This window comes from Lepidochelys kempii, chromosome 8 (genome assembly GCF_965140285.1).
Source record: "Lepidochelys kempii isolate rLepKem1 chromosome 8, rLepKem1.hap1, whole genome shotgun sequence".
NCBI classification, from domain to species: domain Eukaryota; kingdom Metazoa; phylum Chordata; order Testudines; family Cheloniidae; genus Lepidochelys; species Lepidochelys kempii.
The window spans coordinates 100,448,711-100,471,236 of NC_136387.1; the positions used below are offsets into that span (position 1 = coordinate 100,448,711).

A 22,526-nucleotide genomic window follows, 5' to 3' on the forward strand; every position below is an offset into this window, starting at 1 on the left:
CCACTGATCACCACCTGTTACGTTCACTCCCTCCGGGGCACCTGGCACGGGCCACTGTCCGCGGCCAGGATACTGGGCTGGCAGGACCTTTGCTCTGACCCACTGTGGCCACTCTTATGTTCTTATCCCGCCAGCGGCACCTGCAGCCAGGGCTGGGTGGCTGGTGCCGGGGGGATGCAGGGAGCGCAGCGTGGCCCCGCCCCCGCTCCACAGAGCTCCGCCCCCTCCTGCTCTGTTCTCTTTGCCCCTCCAGTGAGCGCAGCCGGACTCAGCCTTCCGCGCATGCGCACAGCAGCCGAGGGCGTCGCTCGGGCTAACCCGGCTCATGGCGCTAACGTCATTCCATTAGCCCCGCCCACATGGTAGCGTCCGGAAACGTTCCGGTTGCCACGACGACGGCGTTGTTCCCTGCGGGCGGGGCCGAGCGAGCGCCGCATCCTGTGCGGGCCCGGAGCTGCCCTTCCCCCTCCGGCCAGGGCCCCGGGCAGCCCCCCGCCCGGCCCGGCCCGGCCCCCCCGATGCCGCGGAAGGCGCTGGTCTGCGCCCTGGAGCTGGAGCTCCGCTCGGTGAGTGGCCGGGCCGGGCCGGGCGCCCCCAGCGGGACCCCGCGCTGCCGCCGCCGCCGCCTCCCCCCGGGCTGTGACAGGGCGTGGCGGGCTCCTGGCTTCTCTGTCCCGCTCCCGCCAGCGCTCGGGGAGGAGATCGCTGCCCGGCGGGGAAACTGAGGCACGGGAAGGCCGCGGCCGCACCCGCCGGGAGATGGAGTCCGGCGCCCGCAGCGCTCTGCCCGCCCCCCCCCCCCCGCCCTGCGGGCAGCCCCTGGGCCGCCGGGTTAAAAGGCCTCGGGTTCCTCTTCTGCCCCGCGGCCAGGGGCTGCGGGGCCGTTACTCTCGGCCTCCTCCGCTGGCCGCGCTCGCCTTGCCCGGCCCCTGCGGGCTGAGCGCAGGGCCCCGGGGTCAGAGCCTTCCTAGGGGGTGAAACCCGCGCGGACAGGGGGGCGGCTGGAGAGCTGGGCACGGGGGGGGGTTAATTAATTTAGTCTGCTGGTAGTTCTCGTGGCTACAGATGGCACGGGGGAGACCAGCGTTTCTCAAATTGCAGGTCCTGGCCCAAAAGGGCATTGCGGGGGGGGGGGGGGATCACAAGGTTATTTTAGGGGCTCATGGGATTGCCACCCCTCCTTCTGCGCTGACTTCAAAGCTGGGTGGCTGGAGGTCGGCCTCTGAAGGCAGCGCCCTGCCAGCAGCAGCGGGGAAGTGAGGGGAGCAATACCACAACCGCCCCCCTACAAACACACCCTTCCCCCAACTCCTTTTTGGGTCAGGACCCCTACAGTTTCAACACCATGACAGTTCAGATTTAAATAGCTGAGGTCGTGACATTTATGATTTTTTTAAAAATCCTATGACCGTGAGTTTGGTAGTGCCTTCCTCATGGCAATCATGCAAGAGAAGCGATCAGTTCTTCCTGGCAGAAGTTCCTACCCTGCAGTTTCTCCTTGGGACTAAAATGTTTTAGGTAAAAGAGGAGGAGTGGAGACTGCTATATTTTACCCTAGACTTGCCTGGAGACAAATGTCGGTAGCAGTGTAAATGGTGATGTTTTCACTTTCATCAGCTGCAAATAGTGTCATCTGATTCAATTGTGTGCAGTGCAGGACATGCAAGGGCTGAATACGATTGGAATTGAAACCCATCTATTTTTCCAGGTGACTACTGTGAATTGAAATGTCATGGAAGAGTCACGTGACCTCACCTGTGACCGCTCAAAGTAGCATACCTATATTCTGATTTATTCAACATAACGGTCTCTTCCCACGATCCCCCACCATAATTTTTAGACCTTCGGAGACACCTTGCATGCCAGCTGGCAAAATGAGGTTGGGATTATGGTTGACTTTGCATGGTCAGTGCTCGCTTTGATCTATTGGTTATATTGGCCCACTGGTTCCTGAATGCACTTTGCACAAAGAAAAATCCTGGATGCCATCTAAAATATGAAAATGCATTGTCCTCACATTGCCAGCGAGAGGCTATGATGGAAATGGAGCTGGTGTTTTTGGTTTCTGATTTGTTCCTACTGCTGGTAATTGCACGTTTGCTCTAAAACAGCCACATGACCATGTATTTGTTATGAGATGAAAGATATGGAGGGTACCAGCTTTCCTACAGTTGTTCAGGGATGGCAGCTTGGTAGGTTTCCATATTAGCCTCTATCTATGGCTGTCTGATGAAATATGACCTTCTTCCCCTCTTCTCCCCAAAAAGCCCTTTTTGGCTGCTGGAAAGAAGAACTAGTATTTTCTCTTGGTTCCCCCTTGCACCCCAGGTTTTGGGTGCTGAATGGGGTGTGGGGACAGGTAGCCCCTACTCCCTTGCCTCTGGCGCTGCAATTAGGGATATTTGCTACCCTTCCCACCCTCAAGATTCCAGGTTGCAATCAAAGGAGGCTTTTCAGTTATGTCCACCAGCGTCCGTTCTGAATGCGCCTTCCTAGAGAATAGCTCAAGTGCTTGTCTTTGATGCTGCCTGTACCTCTCACCTGCTTCTTCATTTCACTGCCAGCTAGAGACTTCTTACCTGCAGCAACATGCTGAATGACTAAAACTGTGTGTCTGCAGGCTAAGGAAGTTAGTGTTGCACCTGTTTACATTCCATTTACATTTGAAGGTTACCTTTGCAACCATATTGGCTAACGCCTTATTGTAAGTGAAAACTCTGTAGGAGTTAATGGGCATTGTTTGTCCTTGATACTGAGAGTGTCTTATTTGTTAGCAGAGAGTAGGCAAGTGGATTTTTGAAGCTCCGTGTCTGGAGTTAGTTAAATACACACGCATCACAGGCCTAAAACTGCATGTAAAATCAGACCGTGGGACTCCCCTTGAAAGGAGATCATGGTTCATTATAATATGCTGTCCCCTTATGTGAAATGAGTTTGGTGGGTCTCATTCCTTATTGGATACTTATTACATCACAAGACCACGATGACCACACATTTTTGGGAAGCTTGGATCAGAAGACACAAATTGAATGAGTATGGATGCTGATCCAGTTTGTTACTGTATCTTTACTGTAAGTCCCTTCAGGTCTGTTCTGAGATCAGTTTGGGGATACCACTGTCGCTCCCCTAACTGTACTTGTCTTAGGGATAATATTAACATATTTTTACATAGCACGTAACAAAGCATAGAGCAAAACTGTCCATTGTACTTATCAAATAGGGGCTTCAGCTTAGTTGCCAAAGTCTGTGCAGCTCCATGTGACATTTATGGAAATTATTTAGTGAGTTAAAATTGTATATTTGTAATTCACTGGTATATACCCATAAATTGGCTTTAAAAATTGTAGATTTATGCTTTTGCAGCTCTGCTAAATGAAGCCCTCAGTTTGTCTACAGGGCAGCAGAAGTGCAAACTTCCAGCATACCTGAACCCTGATCTGGGAAGAAGTTCATTTTTCTGGCAAGGCAAAATGGGAAACTGGATGAAACTTGGGTCTGTCGGATTGGAGACTTGCCTTCAGTGACCTCCTTCAAGCTTTCATTTTTCTTATCTGTAAAATGGGGGAATGCTAGCTGCATCCTCTAAGGTAAAGATATGAGGCCTTGGTTATTAAGGGCTGTGAAGTGCACAGAAATATTAACAGCATTCAGTTGAAGAGCTGAGACAAACACATTGTCTCAGTTTGTAGCTCAAAGAATCTTCCCCTAGGTGACAAGGTGCTGCATGGGGAAGTCTCTCTCGCATTCATACTTATGTATGCATGAGTTTCATGCAAAGTGTAATACTTGGCAGGTGTGCTTCAATCTTTAGGACTGTTAACCTGGTGCCTTTCATCAGAGATAATAGCTCTTGGAGGGGGAAACCTTTTGCTTAGTTAATATATGTTTTAACAGACTTTCTTGTTTAGACCACAGGTCCCCATTAAATTCCACAAATCCAGTGCTTAATTTGTGCCAGGGCTGAGTCCTGGCACCTTTAGGGTTGGCCCTTCATAGCCCCAGCACATCTGAGCTTGCTGCATCAGTTATGAATGTAAAATTTTCTTTTTTTTTTTGCTTGAGCCCCGGCACCTTTTTCATTACAAATTGAGCACTGCGCAAATCCATCGGATTTAGGCTCCATAACTTCTTTCATTCAAGGATTATTTTTCTGTGATATATGAAGAATCTTTAGGTCCAGCAGGTATTCCTCATGTTCATCTGAGAGAAGAACTGTAGCAAACGTACCTCACTTAATTCCTGTCACTCTGCTCCCTTTCTCCTCTAGCTGGCAATTGAAAATCTGAGCACTGCTTCTCCTGCAACCTTGTGTTGCAAGAGGCAACCTCACATTTATAATACTGTGATAATATGAGAGCAGCATAAACTGAAGTGAAAGGTGACTGGGAATTCTCTAGCTGGATCACACAGCAGAACCATCAGAATGGGAGAAAATAACATGTAGTTGTGGGGAAGAGATTTGTGTGTGTTCTTAATGTGAGAGAATAGCTGAGAATTGTGTGATGTACATCACAGCTTGAAAAAATGTATGAGATGCTCACTAGCCAGAGGACTAAACCTATGAGTTAGAAATAGATGTGAAAGACAATGCAGTGGCCACCCACCAGCAGTGTCCAGAGTATCACTGTAGTAAAAAAAAGTCCAGTCTCCCTTTGGTACTCCTCTGCAGTACCCAAACTTTGCAACATCAGGAATTGCATTGGCAACTTTCTGGGAACCCAAGAGCTACACCTGATTCCCACATACATTTACATAAACTTTAAAAAAAAAATCCAACCCTAAAACAAATCTACCTTTCTTAGGCAGATTGAATTTGTTCACAAGCAATAAAACCTACCAGTGCATCAGCTGAATCCTCATTGCCGGGAGGCTACGTTTCAGGACGTGGACAGCTTTTGGCTCTTGGGGCATGTTTTGGATATCTCATGAGTCATTGTTTGCTCTGTATAACCCTTAGTGATTAAATGATGTGGATCGTGAACACCAGCAGCTATTATAAAGTGTGACCTTAAGACTGGGGAGTCTGGCTGAAGTTAATGGAGCTGTGACTGCTTACACTAGGGGAGAACTTAGTCCTAAATATTTTAAAACTATAAGTATTTGCCTTACTGTAAGTAAGTATAGCTAGAATTACTTTAGAAAAGGAGGGTTTGCCACTGAGCTATGTTACCATATGGGTCCCCAGCAAACAACTATTTTCATCTTAGTTAATTCTGTTTTTTCTCCCAAATATAACCAATAATTCTAATGCTGAAGCTCAGTTTGTATAATAAATATGTTGTTCTTCCAGATAACTTGCCCTGGAGTGTTGCTGAAAGACAAAAGTGAGCTCTATCTCAGCGCCTGTGTATTTGGACAGTACAAAAGGACTCAATGTGTCCCTGCAGCATTTCCACTCTTCTTAGAAGAGAAACTAGTATTTGAAAAGGTACGATCATAACATCGGACATGAACATGTAAAAAACAAAGAACCAGAATCCCCAAACACAAATGATCACACCGAAAATGGTATTGTTTTACTACTAATTTCTGCAGCTCTTCAACACAAAAGACATTTGTTTTTTCATTATATAGTAATTCAAAAATAAATTTGTGAGCATATGACCAAAGTATATCATGAGGATTTTTAGGTTTTTGTTCTTTCTTCTTTTATGAAATGACCTTTTTTCCCAGTAGCTCCTCTTAGTTCCTGCCAAGTGTTATGCTCCTTAAATATAGGTCAAAATGGAAAATACAAGTAGGGAATAGGGAGAAGAATGAAAATGAAAAATCACAAAGTAAGATTATAAAAACAGTCTGTAGCAAAAAGGTGGAATATGAGCTTGGGCTTTCTGGTGACAGCTCTCTGCTCTTTCCTGGTTTGATGTCGCAAGAGCCCCCTTGATGGCACTATAGCCTTGTATTTTACCGTTGCCTATCACCTCTTCCGTGTCCCTACTAGTTTCATTGTGAGTGCCATAGGAATAATGAAATTCTGTACCTTACAAACATGATTCTGTTTTTTGACTACTCATGAATAACAATACTTTGCACGTCTCTAATGCTTTTCATCCAAGTATCCCAAAGCACTTTCAAAGACTGACTAATTAAGCCTCAACAACACCTTTGTGAGATAGGTAAGACATGAAGAGGGATAATTTCACCCACCACTGAAAGGCAGGGTGGAAATGGAACATAGCAGCTATTTAACAGGGCACAACCAGACTACAAAGCAACTTAGGACCGGAAGTGCTGATTACTGTATTCAACTGAAACTGAGGGAGAAATCTAGGTGCATTTATAGAGTGCAATTTCTTAAGTCGGAATTTAGTCAGAGCACTGGGAAGAACATCCATGCTCTTACAAAGTGTCATTTAATAGCTTGTGGTGTTCAGGCTCTCTACTTTTACATCCTCAAAAGTTTGGTACCTCCAGCAACAGGATGCCTCGCAACATCATGCTGAGGCAGTGGCTCAGTATTGAATCAGAGAGAAGATTACTACACCACTGTCCCCTAGAAATTATAACAACAAACTAGTCAGTATTTCTTCAGGACTTGCAAAAATGTTGTAGAGAGCTGCCCTTTCTGGCTTTACAGCAGTCATTAGTGAATGAACGGTATTCCCAGGTGCTGACATGATCAGTAATAGTTATGCACAAACAAGAACATAATGGAAATGTGCCATGTTATTTTCAGGTCAGTCACAAGTGCCAGAAGAATTATCAACATTATACAAATGGAAATAAGAAAAAACAAAAGGGAGAATAATTCTATTTTCAAATATCTAAAAAGATTGTGGGATCGCTCAGTGTAGAAAACCCAATAATTAAAAAAGGTGCCGACATTGTCCCTTTAATCTTTTTCAGTTACAGATGAAAGATGAATTTTTCTAACAAGATCAGCTATTTGTCTTTTATATTGCTGAAATTTGCATGTTCATGTGATTGGCTCTTTATCTATGGTAGCTCACATAATTTAGATAGAGAGGAAGAATCTTGAAATGGTTAGAAATCAGATGACCAAAAGTGCTGTCTTTCTAAGAAATATATTCTGTCTCGGTGCCAGGTTATAATTTCAGTTTTCTGTTGTTCCCCCCTCACTCCCTCCTTGAGGAATAGTACTGTTTGCAATAATCGGAATCAAAGGGAAACTTTAGTTTTCTTTAAGCACATCTGTATTTCTGATCAAATGTGTCCATTACATTTTTTTAAATCTTTTGTTTTAGGTATTTACTGATGTAGTTGATCCTGGAGAACTTGTTGAGCTACTTGAATGTAGGTTTTGCTTTTTATATACATTATATTGTATGCACCTAGGTCTAGATCCTCAGAAAGAGAGCATAGGCTCAGCTTTGTAGTGCCTAATATGTAGGCATTCTGCTGCCCATGAATTTGGCGCTTAGACTCTGTATACAATGCAGTGGGGAGTTAAATCCCTTCAAAATAGTCATGGGGCAAAAGAAAAAGAGAGAGACTCTGTCTCCTAGTGGTTAGTGCTCTTTCCTGGGAGACTCTGGTCCAGTACCTGCTTCAAGGAATATTTAAGTATTTCATACAAAGTAAAACAGCTTTAACAGAAGAGTTTAATTCCTGCGTGAGCTGGGTTCCGAGCTGCTCAGCGACTTAAACAGTTTTGCTTATGCCCACAGTCACGAATTTAGATGCTTTTCTTTACCAGTGAAAACGTAGGGGTCTGGGTAATTTAGGTTCCTATAGGATTATGTGGCCACTGAGCAGGGGTTTAGAGGCACTAAAGTTTGAAACCTAAGTGCCTAAAGTGGCGTTTAGCACCTGAATCCCTTTGTGGATTTAGCCCTTGGTGGCTAATATCATATTAATAATATGGAATCTAAAGATATTTTTGAGAGTTGAGGGGTTAGATTGGGAACAGGAAAACATTCTTACTATCTCTTTGAAACATTCGTGCCTGAAGAATGATCAGTATTCCATCTGCTAGAAATATGTGTGACCATTAAATGAAATAGTCATTGCTCAAAGAGCGATCCTTCAAATGTGAGCCTAGGAATGTTTTAGAGGATGTGATGGCTTCTTTTGATAGTAATAACTTACCAGGAATACAGATAAATAGGCACTTCCAGAAATCTCTAAATTATACATTTCTTCTAGTGTATTCAATAGAGTGAAATTTAAAACAGTTAAAAACATACCTTGTTCATATACAAAGACTTAATGAACTCAACAAACTGACCACATATAGCAAGCTATTTTCAAATACTTTGAACTTCAGTGAGGGTTTTACTTTGTCAAATGACTGTGATTTTTTTTTAAACAGAGTGACTCCACAATGAACAATGCTGCCATACATTGAGCATGACGAATCCTATTAAAATAGTATTGTGCCTGAACTAAAACTCCAAATTTAGGTCCCCTCAAACATTGTGAGAATTACAGTCCAAAACAGGATCCAAACTTCATGGCTTCTCTGTAGTCTCTTCAAAGGATTGACTCCATCTGCTGCCGAACTTGACAGTGTCCGTTACAAGCTTGAGCCAATAATTTATTATTTGTATTATGGTAGTGCCTGAGGACGCCATTGTGTTAGCCTAGATTTGTAGTATTCATATAAAGTGTTCATAATCTGCTTTTATTATTGGTACATCATAATTGAACTTATTACATTAGCGCATACATTGTTGAGAGGGTTAAATCAGGGAAGGGGTGCTCTTTTACTTTGCATATTAAAATTACTTCTGATCATAGTTTATTTTTTGACTTTTGAAAACTTTTTTTCCTTTCTAGTTGACACAGCAGTGCTTGAACTAATACAGCTTGTTCCTCCAGGTATTGTATCAATCTCTTCATAAATCAGGCAGTTTAATCGGTGAATTTCCATGAGGACACACAATCATTTTTCTCAACATACAAACCATGTAGAAAGCTCTTCAACAAATAGTCCCCTGAATATAAAATGTTAATAGATCAAGAGGATCTCATTTTTGAAAGAGAATAAAGCTAATATTGAAATGTTCTATTCTCAGGCTTACGAAAGTGATAATACTTTAAAAATTGAAAATAAACTGAACTCACACAATGCATACTTATTAAAGGCCTCAAAATTCACTTGTGGTCTGCCTGTGAGGTTTCAAAGTGTATAATCTTGTTCTCAAAATGACACTTTTCTTTTAATGGTGACCGCTGGGGAAAACCCTTATCCACGCTATAAATATTTCTGGTCTCTGGGGAGAGGTGAAGATAATAAATAACGATTTGTCATATTTCTGTTATAGGTTTGTGTGATTATAAAAAAATCTATCTTAATGAAATTCAAATATTCCCATGGATAATATAAATCTGCATTTTATTGGAAATAAAATAGAGTTTGAAGGAGGACTTGATTGAGAACTGTGGAATTAAAAGCATCCATAGTTACAGGTCCTTAATAACACCACAGCAAGCAAGAAAATACCTGTTTCTCTCAGTGGCTTCCTGGGATATTTACACAAAGAAAGAAACTGAGTGTGGATTTTGTTGTTGTGGGAGTGTAGGAGATTTTAGAAGGAGAGAGAGCTTATAGTGGACGCTTGGCAAAGTGACTGTGGTAGAACAACTTGAAAGTTTTATATAATCGATCTTGGTTTTTTTCCTTAAAGAAAATAAAACAAGATTTGAGGATCTTGAAATACTCTTTTTGATTGTACCTAAATTCCTTTCTGACAGCTGACTAAATCTCTGATTAACAACCATAATTGTTCTGTAATACAGAATAACAGATGTGAACTTTGCTACTGTTAGAAAACCATTGGCTGTACATAGGAGAGGAAGAAGGGAAGAAATGTCGTAGGAAAACCTTTTACATGTCTCTTAGTGCAACAAAGGCAGTCTGCTTTACATAAATTTGATAGTTTTCAATAAAAGGTGCTTAAGGGCCCAATCCTGTGCATTCTTACTATCGGGCATAGTCCCACTTTAGTCAGTCGTCTTATGGTCTAGTGTAGTAAGAGTTTACTCTTAATTTTTAAAGGTAAAACATTGTACTCATTTCGGCATAGTCTCGTGCATGTGTGTCTACACTGTACAACTGTTTCCCAATACATTAGTACATATTTCCTTTTTAGTGGGAGAAATTCTAGCCACTTATGAAGAAAATACAAGAGATTTCCTGTTCCCTGACCCTAAGCTTACTCGTGGACACCATGGTTCAGATCGCGAAGTTTTAATGAAGAGGTCTTCTAGTTTTACAGTAAGTGCATATCTGTGTATTGTACTTATGATACAGTATGTTTCACAGGAACAGCTTCGTGAACTATCTCAAGCCAAAAGTGATTACTTTTGACAGATAATTCAATACCTGAAATGGCAAGTACTAATCCAAGGCTGAACTTTGTGAAGATAGAATATGTCTGCTGGAAATGTTATTTTAACTTGATGTGCGAACTGTACTTGTATAATGTGAACAAGTTAGTATCTAGATTGATTTGATATATAGTACCATGGCCTTTATATCTTCTTTTCACCCATCCACTGGGTGTGAAGCTAGATTTACTGCCAACAGGAACCATCAAATTGTACAGCAGTTGAACTATGTAACAGGACAATCTTATTTTTGTAACACTCTCCCACACTTACTCTTTTGGTTGCATTTTGTCTCCAGTTACATCGGAAACCCTCTGGGTCAAGGTCTGTTGATCCATCTGTTTGTACCACACTGTGTGCAGTGCTTCTCCAGCACTCACTGGAGCTTGAGGGAATCTCACATAATAAGAATGAATAATCATCATCATCTGTATTTAAACTTGATTCAGACACCGATAGCTTTGATTTTCCCTTCTAGAACTTGTTTGTCAAACTCTCGTTAGCCTCTGTTCATACTGACTGGCCAAGCCATTTTAGAAACTAGCCACATTTAGGCTTTCAAAAAAGCCATAATTGCTGAGGAGTGATTGGAAAAATGAATAGAATGAATTAGCATTGGTCTTTTGTAGCTGCAGGCTCAAATGTACACTAAATGAAAATAAGTTTGATCTCAGCCTGCACCTTCGTAGGTGTTTAAAGCTGACAATTCTCAGATGGGAACGGGATAGTCCTGAAAGCAACTTTAAAGAAAAAAACACAGTTCCCAAAGGTATTTCCTTAATTTGATATAATTGTATCATTAAAGTGACAGTACACTGAGATTGGGATGATTTGGGACTCAATTACTACTAGATTCCTTAAATTGATGATTAAAGGTCAAAAATGGCTTGCAGCTGGTACACTGTGCCTCAGAAGGGCAACCTGAAAAATCACCCTGTCAGTTACAAGCAGAGGTGCTAATTTGATGGTTAGAGGTAGCATACTTCATTTGAATGACCTGAGTAGCAGAGATGGGCTTATGATGATATGTTTTATTTGAATGAACTTTGTTTAAATGAAAGCTTTGAGTGAGTTGGAATCCAAATACGTTGTGTTTAAGTGATTTCTCCTGTACCACAAAATTGTAACATCATGTGATGCAATTGGAAGCCTGCTTATAACCAATCCAGATCTGGACCAGGAGTGTTTTTATGTCAAAATTCAATACACAGGTGCACCTTCTTTTGGAAGATTCCACAATAACTGCTTTATACAAACCATTTTTTTAGCATCCTATCTGCATGTTATCAAATATATTTAGCCTGATGATAGATACAGTATGATTTATTTTTATATTGTATTAGGTTAACTTCTAATATTAGTAGGAAGGTTTTTCCCCAAATGAAAATGTAGTCCTATTACACATTACAGTTTGGGACTTAAGGTATATATTTGACAGTTGAGGAGTATTAAATATGAAGCTTATTATAATTTTTTTAAATTAAATTTAGAATTCTTTAAATCTGTTGAAAAACTAGTTCATGTCTCCCAAAGTTCTTTATGGTAAATCAAATACATTTGCATTTGAATTCATTCTGAAAGGCTGTCTACCTCTTTGAGATACAAGTGTCCAGATAGTTGGCTTTTTGCAATAATCACTGTAGTAAACCATGGTAGTTCAGCGGTGCTTTAGGGCCTTTCATTCTTGTTGAGGTGTTGAGCAGAGCCAGCTGGGGCATCGGCAAGTGCATAATGAAGCTGTAGCAGCCCTAAAATGACTGGAATGATGGAATGGAAAAAGGTACTCCAGTCTCTCTCATCCCCAGGAAAGTATGTGGAGCAGTTTAGATGGTGAAATCTGTTCCTGCAGAAGCATGTGTGTCTCCTCCCTCCCTCCCAGAAACATGGAATGGCTTAGAAGGGGTAGTGGGTAATGACAGTAGCCCCAGAATAATATAGACAATTTGTGGGGGAGAGAGGGATGTGGAATGGAGGATTTGCAACTCCTTTCTCTAGATCAGTGGTACTCCACGGTGGTCCGTGGATCTGTGCCGGTCCGCGAGCCATGTACATTTTATTGCAAATGGTAAAATGTTAATCATGATCTTGAGAACCAAAACCACTCATCTTATTTCAGCACTGGTCAGTTGAGTTCTTCCCACAAGAAAAGTTATAACAAGCTGCCATAATAAGTATATTTGACTGACAGCTGTGCTACAGTAGTGCTTTGATGCCCAGTAACTTTTTCTTGTGTTAAAACTAAAGGTAGCAAAAGCAAGGTTACTGTTCTGGACTTCAGCTAGGCAGTGACAAGCAGTGTCTGATTAGCACTGCTAATCTGCCAGTTGGAAAGAATTCCAAGATTAGAATATCAGAACTCCTCCAGAAAGCTGGCACTTGGCTGATAATGTCTCTGGCTAAATGTCTTACAAGGCTCACAACACACAATAAGAATATAAGGCATCCTGGAGTTCTCTCAGAACAATTTTATTTCTTTTTTCCTGCTCTGGTGTTGTCCTACTGATGCTTTTGCTGACTCTTCAACATTTCTGTGCAGATCTCACCTCTAAGAACATGATTAACCTGCTCTGATTGTGACAGCTTATATAATGTACAGTCTTCTCTCTCTGTGCAATATTTGCAGCATCACTTAAACAGACCTTTTTTCCCCTCCAGTATCTTTCATTAGAGTCCCAATTAGGGAGCTGTTCGTTTTTTTTTTTTTTTTTAAAACACAGACTCTCAAGAAACTGGTTTCAGAGTAACAGCCGTGTTAGTCTGTATTCGCAAAAAGAAAAGGAGTACTTGTGGCACCTTAGAGACTAACCAATTTTGAAATTGGTTAGTCTCTAAGGTGCCACAAGTACTCCTTTTCTTCTCAAGAAACTGTTTCTCTGTTGAACAAACTTCTAAAGTTTCTGTAATAATTCCTGGTCTCTTTAAGAACAGTAGGCACTCTACTGAGGCTTTTCATAGCAGATGTATTAATTCTAATTTTCTCCTTTTTAGACAGTTGATAATTCATGTAGATAATAAAAATGAGTGCTGATTAAAGAAGGTCAGCTTTAAGATGTGTTTATACCCTGTGGTTTGACTTTTTTACAAAAAATTAACCACTAGATTGAATTTGTCACCATCCGGGGCCCTGATGATTGTCAAGGCTAAAGGTAACGAAAATCATGGTTGGCATTTTTGTCTCTTACACTTCTGATTTTAGTATTCTAGCATGGGGCCAGATCATGCCACCTCATGGGGCGTGGGGAAATCAATGGTGTAGGCGTGGGGAAAGGAGGGGCAGAGAAGGGTCTCCCTCATGGAGTTCCCCCCAGGTGACGGAAGCAGGGTTCACAATGGAAGAAGGCTACCCTGAAATCTCTGATCTTGGAGATCTACTGGAGACATGAGAGCCACTAGTGCGGAGGTCCTTTGCCTCCACACTGAATCCAAAGCCCCTCTGTCTTCTCTACCACTTGTGACAGTGCCCAGGACCCCCAGGCTGTATCAACTGTCCTGCAGAATGTCCCAGCCCTCACCCCTCCTGTCTACCCCTATCCCCTTTTCCATGTTCAGATCCCTAGACCCTAGTGTCCTCTGTGGGTCTAGGGATCTGCACATGGATAGATGTGTGGTGCTTGGAGGGGGTGGGGGATGAGGTTCCCTAGGGATAGCCGACCCCTATCTCTCTTCTGCACATCTGAGAAAGATGCATGTGTAGATGGGTCCCTCTGTTCCTTGATCTGCAGAACATGGTAGGCCCTTAATGCTGTATACTTTTTTCCTAACATTCTACACAATCAGTGAATACCAAAAGTTTACATATAAGTAAATAGAAAAGCATTAGTTTAGCATAAGCTACAGAAACCACAAGCAATAAAGTGTTTATAAACAAGTTTGCAAAGTCAGTAGGAATGAAACTTGCAAAGCTTTACTTGAATTTTTATTGATGCTGTAACATGACTTGAAAAATCTTTAAAACTGCTTTTGACAAAGAAATGTATTGAAATAAAAGTCAGACCTTAATTGTTGTACAAAAGCAATGTAATCATCTGTAATTGAATTGTCAGAAATGCAAATGTTATCTTCTTGACATTTACCATTGCTGTTCTGTCTTTTCTAATTATCTTTATTAAAGGCTGAAATTAACAAAGGAAATGGTTTAAAATTAGGAATGGTTTGTTACGTTAGGTGACATTTATTTCTTTGATACCCTTTATCTTTAGTTGGAGCTTGATGTTCAATTATTGTCTCTCTTCTAGGGAATTGCACCAAAATTGAGATTTTCTACCAGCTCCCTTATTACAGAAAGCCTGTTAAGTTCAGGAAGGATTCATGTACAGGTTAGCATAATTTAACTGTTTGTGATTTAATTTCTAGATTTAAACTGACAGCTGTGCTGTCAAATGTTTGCATGTGCTACTCCCTACAAACTTTTTTCTTCCTTTTGTTTGGGTAAAGCAGTTGTCAGAGGTGCTTGACAACTTGATTAAATTTTTAATCAAGCAGGAGTAAAGAGAAGGCTAGGTGCTTGACAGTAGGTGCTGAGAGTTCCTCGAATACAAAACAATTAACAACTGCCATATCCTGTGATCAGCAGAGGTGCGTGTCCCTGGTGTGTGTGGAGTTGGGAAGATGCCTTCTCATCATTATCTAACAGTAGCTGGGTGAACCTGGAGATGACAAATTATTAAAACCAAACCAATACATAAAGTATAACTGTAATTATCTTGAGAAATTATTTTTGTAATGGATATGAAGACTTCATTTTAAAAGGCAACCATCAACTTGTCAATCAAATATCCACCTGGAAATTATGAAACAATGATTAGTAACACTTTAGATGAACTAACTGAAGGAAACTCTTTTTCTGCCATTTGTTTACTTTGTGTTTGACAGCATTTTGTGTATAGTCAGTTTTACCGTTTTGAGCCTCTGTTGGGCTTCCTGTCCTATACACTTATATGATGACATCACTTTTCCATATTGTTCAAAATGGTGTTTATTAGTAATAGCAACAGCAGAACTGAAAAGGAACAGGCGGCAGGCAGGAATGTGCACAGACAGAGACTGGGTAGCCTGTGAATGTTTGGGGGGTGGTGGTGATGTTGGGTCTATCCTTAAGCAGGGGAGCAAATAAAAAAAGCCTTATCAACATTTTTAAAGGAGGATTTTTTTGTAAAAAGGCACATTCTATTGGAAAACTGAATGTTTCTAAACTGATAAACATTAAAAAAAAAAAAGTTGACATTGTCACTTTAAAGAGATGCAATCATATTGGTGTTTTTCTAAAGTGTACATAGCATGTACTTGAGATTTTTAATGTACTAAAAGGTACCTGAGTAACAGCCGTGTTAGTCTGTATTCGCAAAAAGAAAAGGAGGACTTGTGGCACCTTAGAGACTAACCAATTTATTAGAGCATAAGCTTTCGTGAGCTACAGCTCACTTCCTCAGATGCATATCGTGGAAACTGCAGCAGGCTTTATATATACACAGAGAATATGAAACAATACCTATTCCCACCCCACTGTCCTGCTGGTAATAGCTTATCTAAAGTGATTTCCAGCACAAATCCAAGTTTTCTCACCCTCCACCCCCCCACACAAATTCACTCTCCTGCTGGTGATAGCCCATCCAAAGTGACAACTCTTTACACAATGTGCATGACAATCAAGCTGGGCTATTTCCTGCATAAATCCAGGTTCTTACATCCCCCCCACCCCCATACACACACAAACTCACTCTCCTGCTGGTAATAGCTCATCCAAACTGACCACTCTTCAAGTTAAAATCCAAGTTAAACCAGAACATCTGGGGGGGGGTAGGAAAAAACAAGAGGAAACAGGCTACCTTGCATAATGACTTAGCCACTCCAAGTCTCTATTTAAGCCTAAATTAATAGTATCCAATTTGCAAATGAATTCCAATTCAGCAGTTTCTCGCTGGAGTCTGGATTTGAAGTTTTTTTGTTTTAAGATAGCGACCTTCATGTCTGTGATCGCGTGACCAGAGAGATTGAAGTGTTCTCCGACTGGTTTATGAATGTTATAATTCTTGACATCTGATTTGTGTCCATTTATTCTTTTACGTAGAGACTGTCCAGTTTGACCAATGTACATGGCAGAGGGGCATTGCTGGCACATGATGGCATATATCACATTGGTGGATGTGCAGGTGAACGAGCCTCTGATAGTGTGGCTGATGTTATTAGGCCCTGTGATGGTGTCCCCTGAATAGATATGTGGGCACAGTTGGCAACGGGCTTTGTTGCAAGGATAAGTTCCTGGGTTAGTGGTTCTGTTGTGTGGTATGTGGTTGTTGGTGAGTATTTGCTTCAGGTTGCGGGGCTGTCTGTAGGCAAGGACTGGCCTGTCTCCCAAGATTTGTGAGAGTGTTGGGTCATCCTTTAGGATAGGTTGTAGATCCTTAATAATGCGTTGGAGGGGTTTTAGTTGGGGGCTGAAGGTGACGGCTAGTGGCGTTCTGTTATTTTCTTTGTTAGGCCTGTCCTGTAGTAGGTAACTTCTGGGAACTCTTCTGGCTCTATCAATCTGTTTCTTTACTTCTGCAGGTGGGTATTGTAGTTGTAAGAAAGCTTGACAGAGATCTTGTAGGTGTTTGTCTCTGTCTGAGGGGTTGGAGCAAATGCGGTTGTATCGCAGAGCTTGGCTGTAGACGATGGATCAATATGCGATACAACCGCATTTGCTCCAACCCCTCAGACAGAGACAAACACCTACAAGATCTCTGTCAAGCTTTCTTACAACTACAATACCCACCTGCAGAAGTAAAGAAACAGATTGATAGAGCCAGAAGAGTTCCCAGAAGTTACCTACTACAGGACAGGCCTAACAAAGAAAATAACAGAACGCCACTAGCCGTCACCTTCAGCCCCCAACTAAAACCCCTCCAACGCATTATTAAGGATCTACAACCTATCCTAAAGGATGACCCAACACTCTCACAAATCTTGGGAGACAGGCCAGTCCTTGCCTACAGACAGCCCCGCAACCTGAAGCAAATACTCACCAACAACCACATACCACACAACAGAACCACTAACCCAGGAACTTATCCTTGCAACAAAGCCCGTTGCCAACTGTGCCCACATATCTATTCAGGGGACACCATCACAGGGCCTAATAACATCAGCCACACTATCAGAGGCTCGTTCACCTGCACATCCACCAATGTGATATATGCCATCATGTGCCAGCAATGCCCCTCTGCCATGTACATTGGTCAAACTGGACAGTCTCTACGTAAAAGAATAAATGGACACAAATCAGATGTCAAGAATTATAACATTCATAAACCAGTCGGAGAACACTTCAATCTCTCTGGTCACGCGATCACAGACATGAAGGTCGCTATCTTAAAACAAAAAAACTTCAAATCCAGACTCCAGCGAGAAACTGCTGAATTGGAATTCATTTGCAAATTGGATACTATTAATTTAGGCTTAAATAGAGACTTGGAGTGGCTAAGTCATTATGCAAGGTAGCCTGTTTCCTCTTGTTTTTTCCTACCCCCCCCCCCCCAGATGTTCTGGTTTAACTTGGATTTTAACTTGAAGAGTGGTCAGTTTGGATGAGCTATTACCAGCAGGAGAGTGAGTTTGTGTGTGTATGGGGGTGGGGGGGGTGTAAGAACCTGGATTTATGCAGGAAATAGCCCAGCTTGATTGTCATGCACATTGTGTAAAGAGTTGTCACTTTGGATGGGCTATCACCAGCAGGAGAGTGAATTTGTGTGGGGGGGTGGAGGGTGAGAAAACTTGGATTTGTGCTGGAAATCACTTTAGATAAGCTATTACCAGCAGGACAGTGGGGTGGGAATAGGTATTGTTTCATATTCTCTGTGTATATATAAAGCCTGCTGCAGTTTCCACGATATGCATCTGAGGAAGTGAGCTGTAGCTCACGAAAGCTTATGCTCTAATAAATTGGTTAGTCTCTAAGGTGCCACAAGTCCTCCTTTTCTTTTTTTTAAAAGGTACCTGAGATTCTTAACATACCACTCTGAAACCAGTCTTAAACATGTAACTCACCGTGTGTGCAGATGGAAAGGCAAGCAATAAACAGTGAATACCGCTCAGTTAGTCTGTAGTCCATTTCTGTTTCAGTTCTCATGCACTGATGTAGTGCGGTTGCATTGTATATGCACCAGAATGATGTCTGTCATCTCTTTTTATTTTAAAAGGAAAAGTAATTCCCAAACGAAAGTCATAAAAAATATACAAAATTAAATACCAATAAAAATTAGGTTTAATAAAATGGGAATTTGGAACCAAACTTTACCTGAAATTCCAGTTCATTATACTGTGACATCAAAGCCAAAATGTTCAACTGAGAAAGCGTTCAAAGCATAGCCTTTTTTCTAGCGTGTCACCAACTATAAAGCTTGTAGAGGCAGCTGAAAGATGATTTTGTGCTGAAATTACAGAAGAGTGATAATGTATTTCAAATTAAACTTCAGTACTGAAAGTATTACTCTTGACAGTTGATTTTTAAACTAGTCAGTGAAGAAGTTAATAGTTAGGGCTGGCACTTTTCTTAATAACTGTTAGTTTGGTGTTGCTGGTTACAAAAGAATTGTGGTTTGTTAATATACCATGCGTGTGCACAATGTGGTATTTTTAAAGCTTGTGTCAACTCTGAGCTAGACCCCTATGCTGGCATTTTAAATGGTCTCCAAACTTTGCCTCCAAACCCTGTATTTGTGGATGCAAAAAATGCCATTTTTACAGGCAAATGTTTAGGTTTTGTATTTGCATTATATTATTGGCATAACTTAAGAGGAACATTGGAAAGTGGGTCCTTAAGGTTATATTATTATAGCTTTTTGGTAATAACCTTGTCTTTAAAAAAAATACCCCAGTAAATTTGGTCAGCTTCTAAAATGCACATAATTTAACCATAAACAAGAGTTCAGTCTGTTGCCATCCACTCTTTAAAATAATTTAACCTTACACTCGGAACAGTAAACACTTTAAAAGATTTTACAAAAAAAGATGTTAGCCAGTTGAGCAAATATTTTCAAATCTGTAAACTTTTAATCATATATGCTAGGCAGAGTTGTCATTAAATGAACTAAAGTGACATAATTCAACTTAATTTTATATAGTGTCTTTAGCACCAACTGTGTGAGCAAGCTAATTGGATAAGTATCAGGCACTTAACCTTAAAGTCTGACATTTAACAATGTGCATTTTATTCTCCTCCTGGTTTTAAACGCATTATTTTTTTCTAAATTGCTGCGTGATTATAGTTTTCTTAGGGTAACTTGCACTGACGTACGTCTATTTCTGTAGGAGGTATTGGTTCCCCTTTTGCAGATGATTTTTTTTTTTTTTATCATCACTAGCAATCTTTGCTCGGCATGCTGTCAAACCAGATAATTTCTCTTTTCGCTTTAGGATAATTTGGATTGGGTGCATCATTCAACAGCAAATGGAAGATTACAAACAAGGTCACCAAAGAAAAACACCCCTTCACCTGAGAAAAACAGGCACTGTTTAGCAACAAAGAACTATGAGCAGCCCACAATAGCTTCTAAATCACGATCTCCATCTCCATACACAAAAAGACGAATGTGTGAGCTATCAGAAGAAGCCAGACAACGGCTGGCCCATTTAAACCTGGGGCCTTTTGAATTCAGAAGAGAAACTGATAAACCTCCATTTGTAATTAGACGTGTATGTATTCTCTGCAAAGTGTTTCCAATTTAAGCTCAGCTCAAACATTATTCTTTTGCTAAATATTACTCCCCAAATCCTAGTTTAAATGAAAAACCTTTTTTTCTCCTGAACAGCCTGCTACATAGTGATTTAAATGTAAAATTAACAAGAATAAAAGTCCTTTTGTCAGCACTGGTAACTGACAAGGCTCAAACTCTTTCATGAATACCATATTTAAATTCTGAGTGTCCATTCTTTTTCTTCTAGCACACTGGACAGCATAACAGGTGCATAATTCAAGTTGGAAGTAATTGGTATCAGTATTAAAAGTGGCTGAATAGGATTTGAAAAGAGTGCAGTGACTTTATGAAGAGTCAGAATTCCTCCTTTGTACCTTTCTTTACATTATCACCTTGTCTTTGAAATTGTCCCTTTTCTAAAATATAAACTTAATCCTTCAAGTTCCTGAGCATTCTGACCCCAACCTAGCAAAGCACTTATGCACATGCTTAACTTTAAGTATGTGAGTCATCCTGCTGAAGTCAACAGGACTACTCTTGCTTAAAGCTAAGCATGTTCTTAAGTACTTTGCTGGATTGGGGCCAGAGTGCTTTGCATCTTGGAGGATCATATTGAATCATAGAATCATAGAATATCAGGGTTGGAAGGGACCCCAGAAGGTCATCTAGTCCAACCCCCTGCTCAAAGCAGGACCAATTCCCAGTTAAATCATCCCAGCCAGGGCTTTGTCAAGCCTGACCTTAAAAACCTCTAAGGAAGGAGATTCTACCACCTCCCTAGGTAACGCATTCCAGTGTTTCACCACCCTCTTAGTGAAAAAGTTTTTCCTAATATCCAATCTAAACCTCCCCCACTGCAACTTGAGACCATTACTCCTCGTTCTGTCATCTGCTACCATTGAGAACAGTCTAGAGCCATCCTCTTTGGAACCCCCTTTCAGGTAGTTGAAAGCAGCTATCAAATCCCCCCTCATTCTTCTCTTCTGCAGGCTAAACAATCCCAGCTCCCTCAGCCTCTCCTCATAACTCATGTGTTCCAGTCCCCTAATCATTTTTGTTGCCCTTCGCTGGACTCTCTCCAATTTATCCACATCCTTCTTGTAGTGTGGGGCCCAAAACTGGACACAGTACTCCAGATGAGGCCTCACCAATGTCGAATAGAGGGGAACGATCACGTCCCTCGATCTGCTCGCTATGCCCCTACTTATACATCCCAAAATGCCATTGGCCTTCTTGGCAACAAGGGCACACTGCTGACTCATATCCAGCTTCTCGTCCACTGTCACCCCTAGGTCCTTTTCTGCAGAACTGCTGCCTAGCCATTCGGTCCCTAGTCTGTAGCTGTGCATTGGGTTCTTCCGTCCTAAGTGCAGGACCCTGCACTTATCCTTATTGAACCTCATCAGATTCCTTTTGGCCCAATCTTCCAATTGGTCTAGGTCCTTCTGTATCCTATCCCTCCCCTCCAGCGTATCTACCACTCCTCCCAGTTTAGTATCATCCGCAAATTTGCTGAGAGTGCAATCCACACCATCCTCCAGATCATTTATGAAGATATTGAATAAAACCGGCCCCAGGACCGACCCCTGGGGCACTCCACTTGATACTGGCTGCCAACTAGACATGGAGCCATTGATCACTACCCGTTGAGCCCGACAATTTAGCCAGCTTTCTACCCACCTTATGGTGCATTCATCCAGCCCATACTTCCTTAACTTGCTGACAAGAATACTATGGGAGACCGTGTCAAAAGCTTTGCTAAAGTCAAGAAACAATACATCCACTGCTTTCCCTTCATCCACAGAACCAGTAATCTCATCATAAAAGGCGATTAGATTAGTCAGGCATGACCTTCCCTTGGTGAATCCATGCTGGCTGTTCCTGATCACTTTCCTCTCATGCAAGTGCTTCAGGATTGATTCTTTGAGGACCTGCTCCATGATTTTTCCAGGGACTGAGGTGAGGCTGACTGGCCTGTAGTTCCCAGGATCTTCCTTCTTCCCTTTTTTAAAGATTGGCACTACATTAGCCTTTTTCCAGTCATCCGGGACTTCCCCGGTTCGCCACGAGTTTTCAAAGATAATGGCCAGTGGCTCTGCAATCACAGCCGCCAATTCCTTCAGCACTCTCGGATGCAACTCGTCCGGCCCCATGGACTTGTGCACGTCCAGCTTTTCTAAATAGTCCCTAACCGCCTCTATCTCCACAGAGGGCTGGCCATCTCTTCCGCATTTTGTGATGCCCAGCGCAGCAGTCTGGGAGCTGACCTTGTTAGTGAAAACAGAGGCAAAAAAAGCATTGAGTACATTAGCTTTTTCCACATCCTCTGTCACTAGGTTGCCTCCCTCATTCAGTAAGGGGCCCACACATTCCTTGGCTTTCTTCTTGTTGCCAACATACCTGAAGAAACCCTTCTTGTTACTCTTGACATCTCTGGCTAGCTGCAGCTCCAGGTGCGATTTGGCCCTCCTGATAACATTCCTACATGCCCGAGCAATATTTTTATACTCTTCCCTGGTCATATGTCCAACCTTCCACTTCTTGTAAGCTTCTTTTTTA

At 41.7% G+C, this 22,526-nt stretch overlaps 1 protein-coding gene across 5 annotated transcripts in view; it reads left to right on the plus strand.

Annotated features, from left to right (window-relative positions):
- Positions 1-387: 387 nt before the first annotated feature.
- SPATA6 (spermatogenesis associated 6) overlaps positions 388-22,526 on the plus strand; it is a 57,934-nt gene continuing 35,795 nt past the window's right edge. For 2 of the 5 annotated variants that reach the window (XM_073357771.2, XM_073357772.2), the window contains exons 1-7: positions 388-566; positions 5,291-5,428; positions 7,206-7,254; positions 8,740-8,781; positions 10,056-10,180; positions 14,529-14,609; positions 19,687-19,965. In XM_073357771.2, coding sequence (XP_073213872.1) covers positions 519-566; positions 5,291-5,428; positions 7,206-7,254; positions 8,740-8,781; positions 10,056-10,180; positions 14,529-14,609; positions 19,687-19,965 — 762 coding nt within the window. In that variant the 5' untranslated portion in view covers positions 388-518. The other 3 variants (XM_073357774.2, XM_073357773.2, XM_073357776.2) reach the window with 3 other exon arrangements.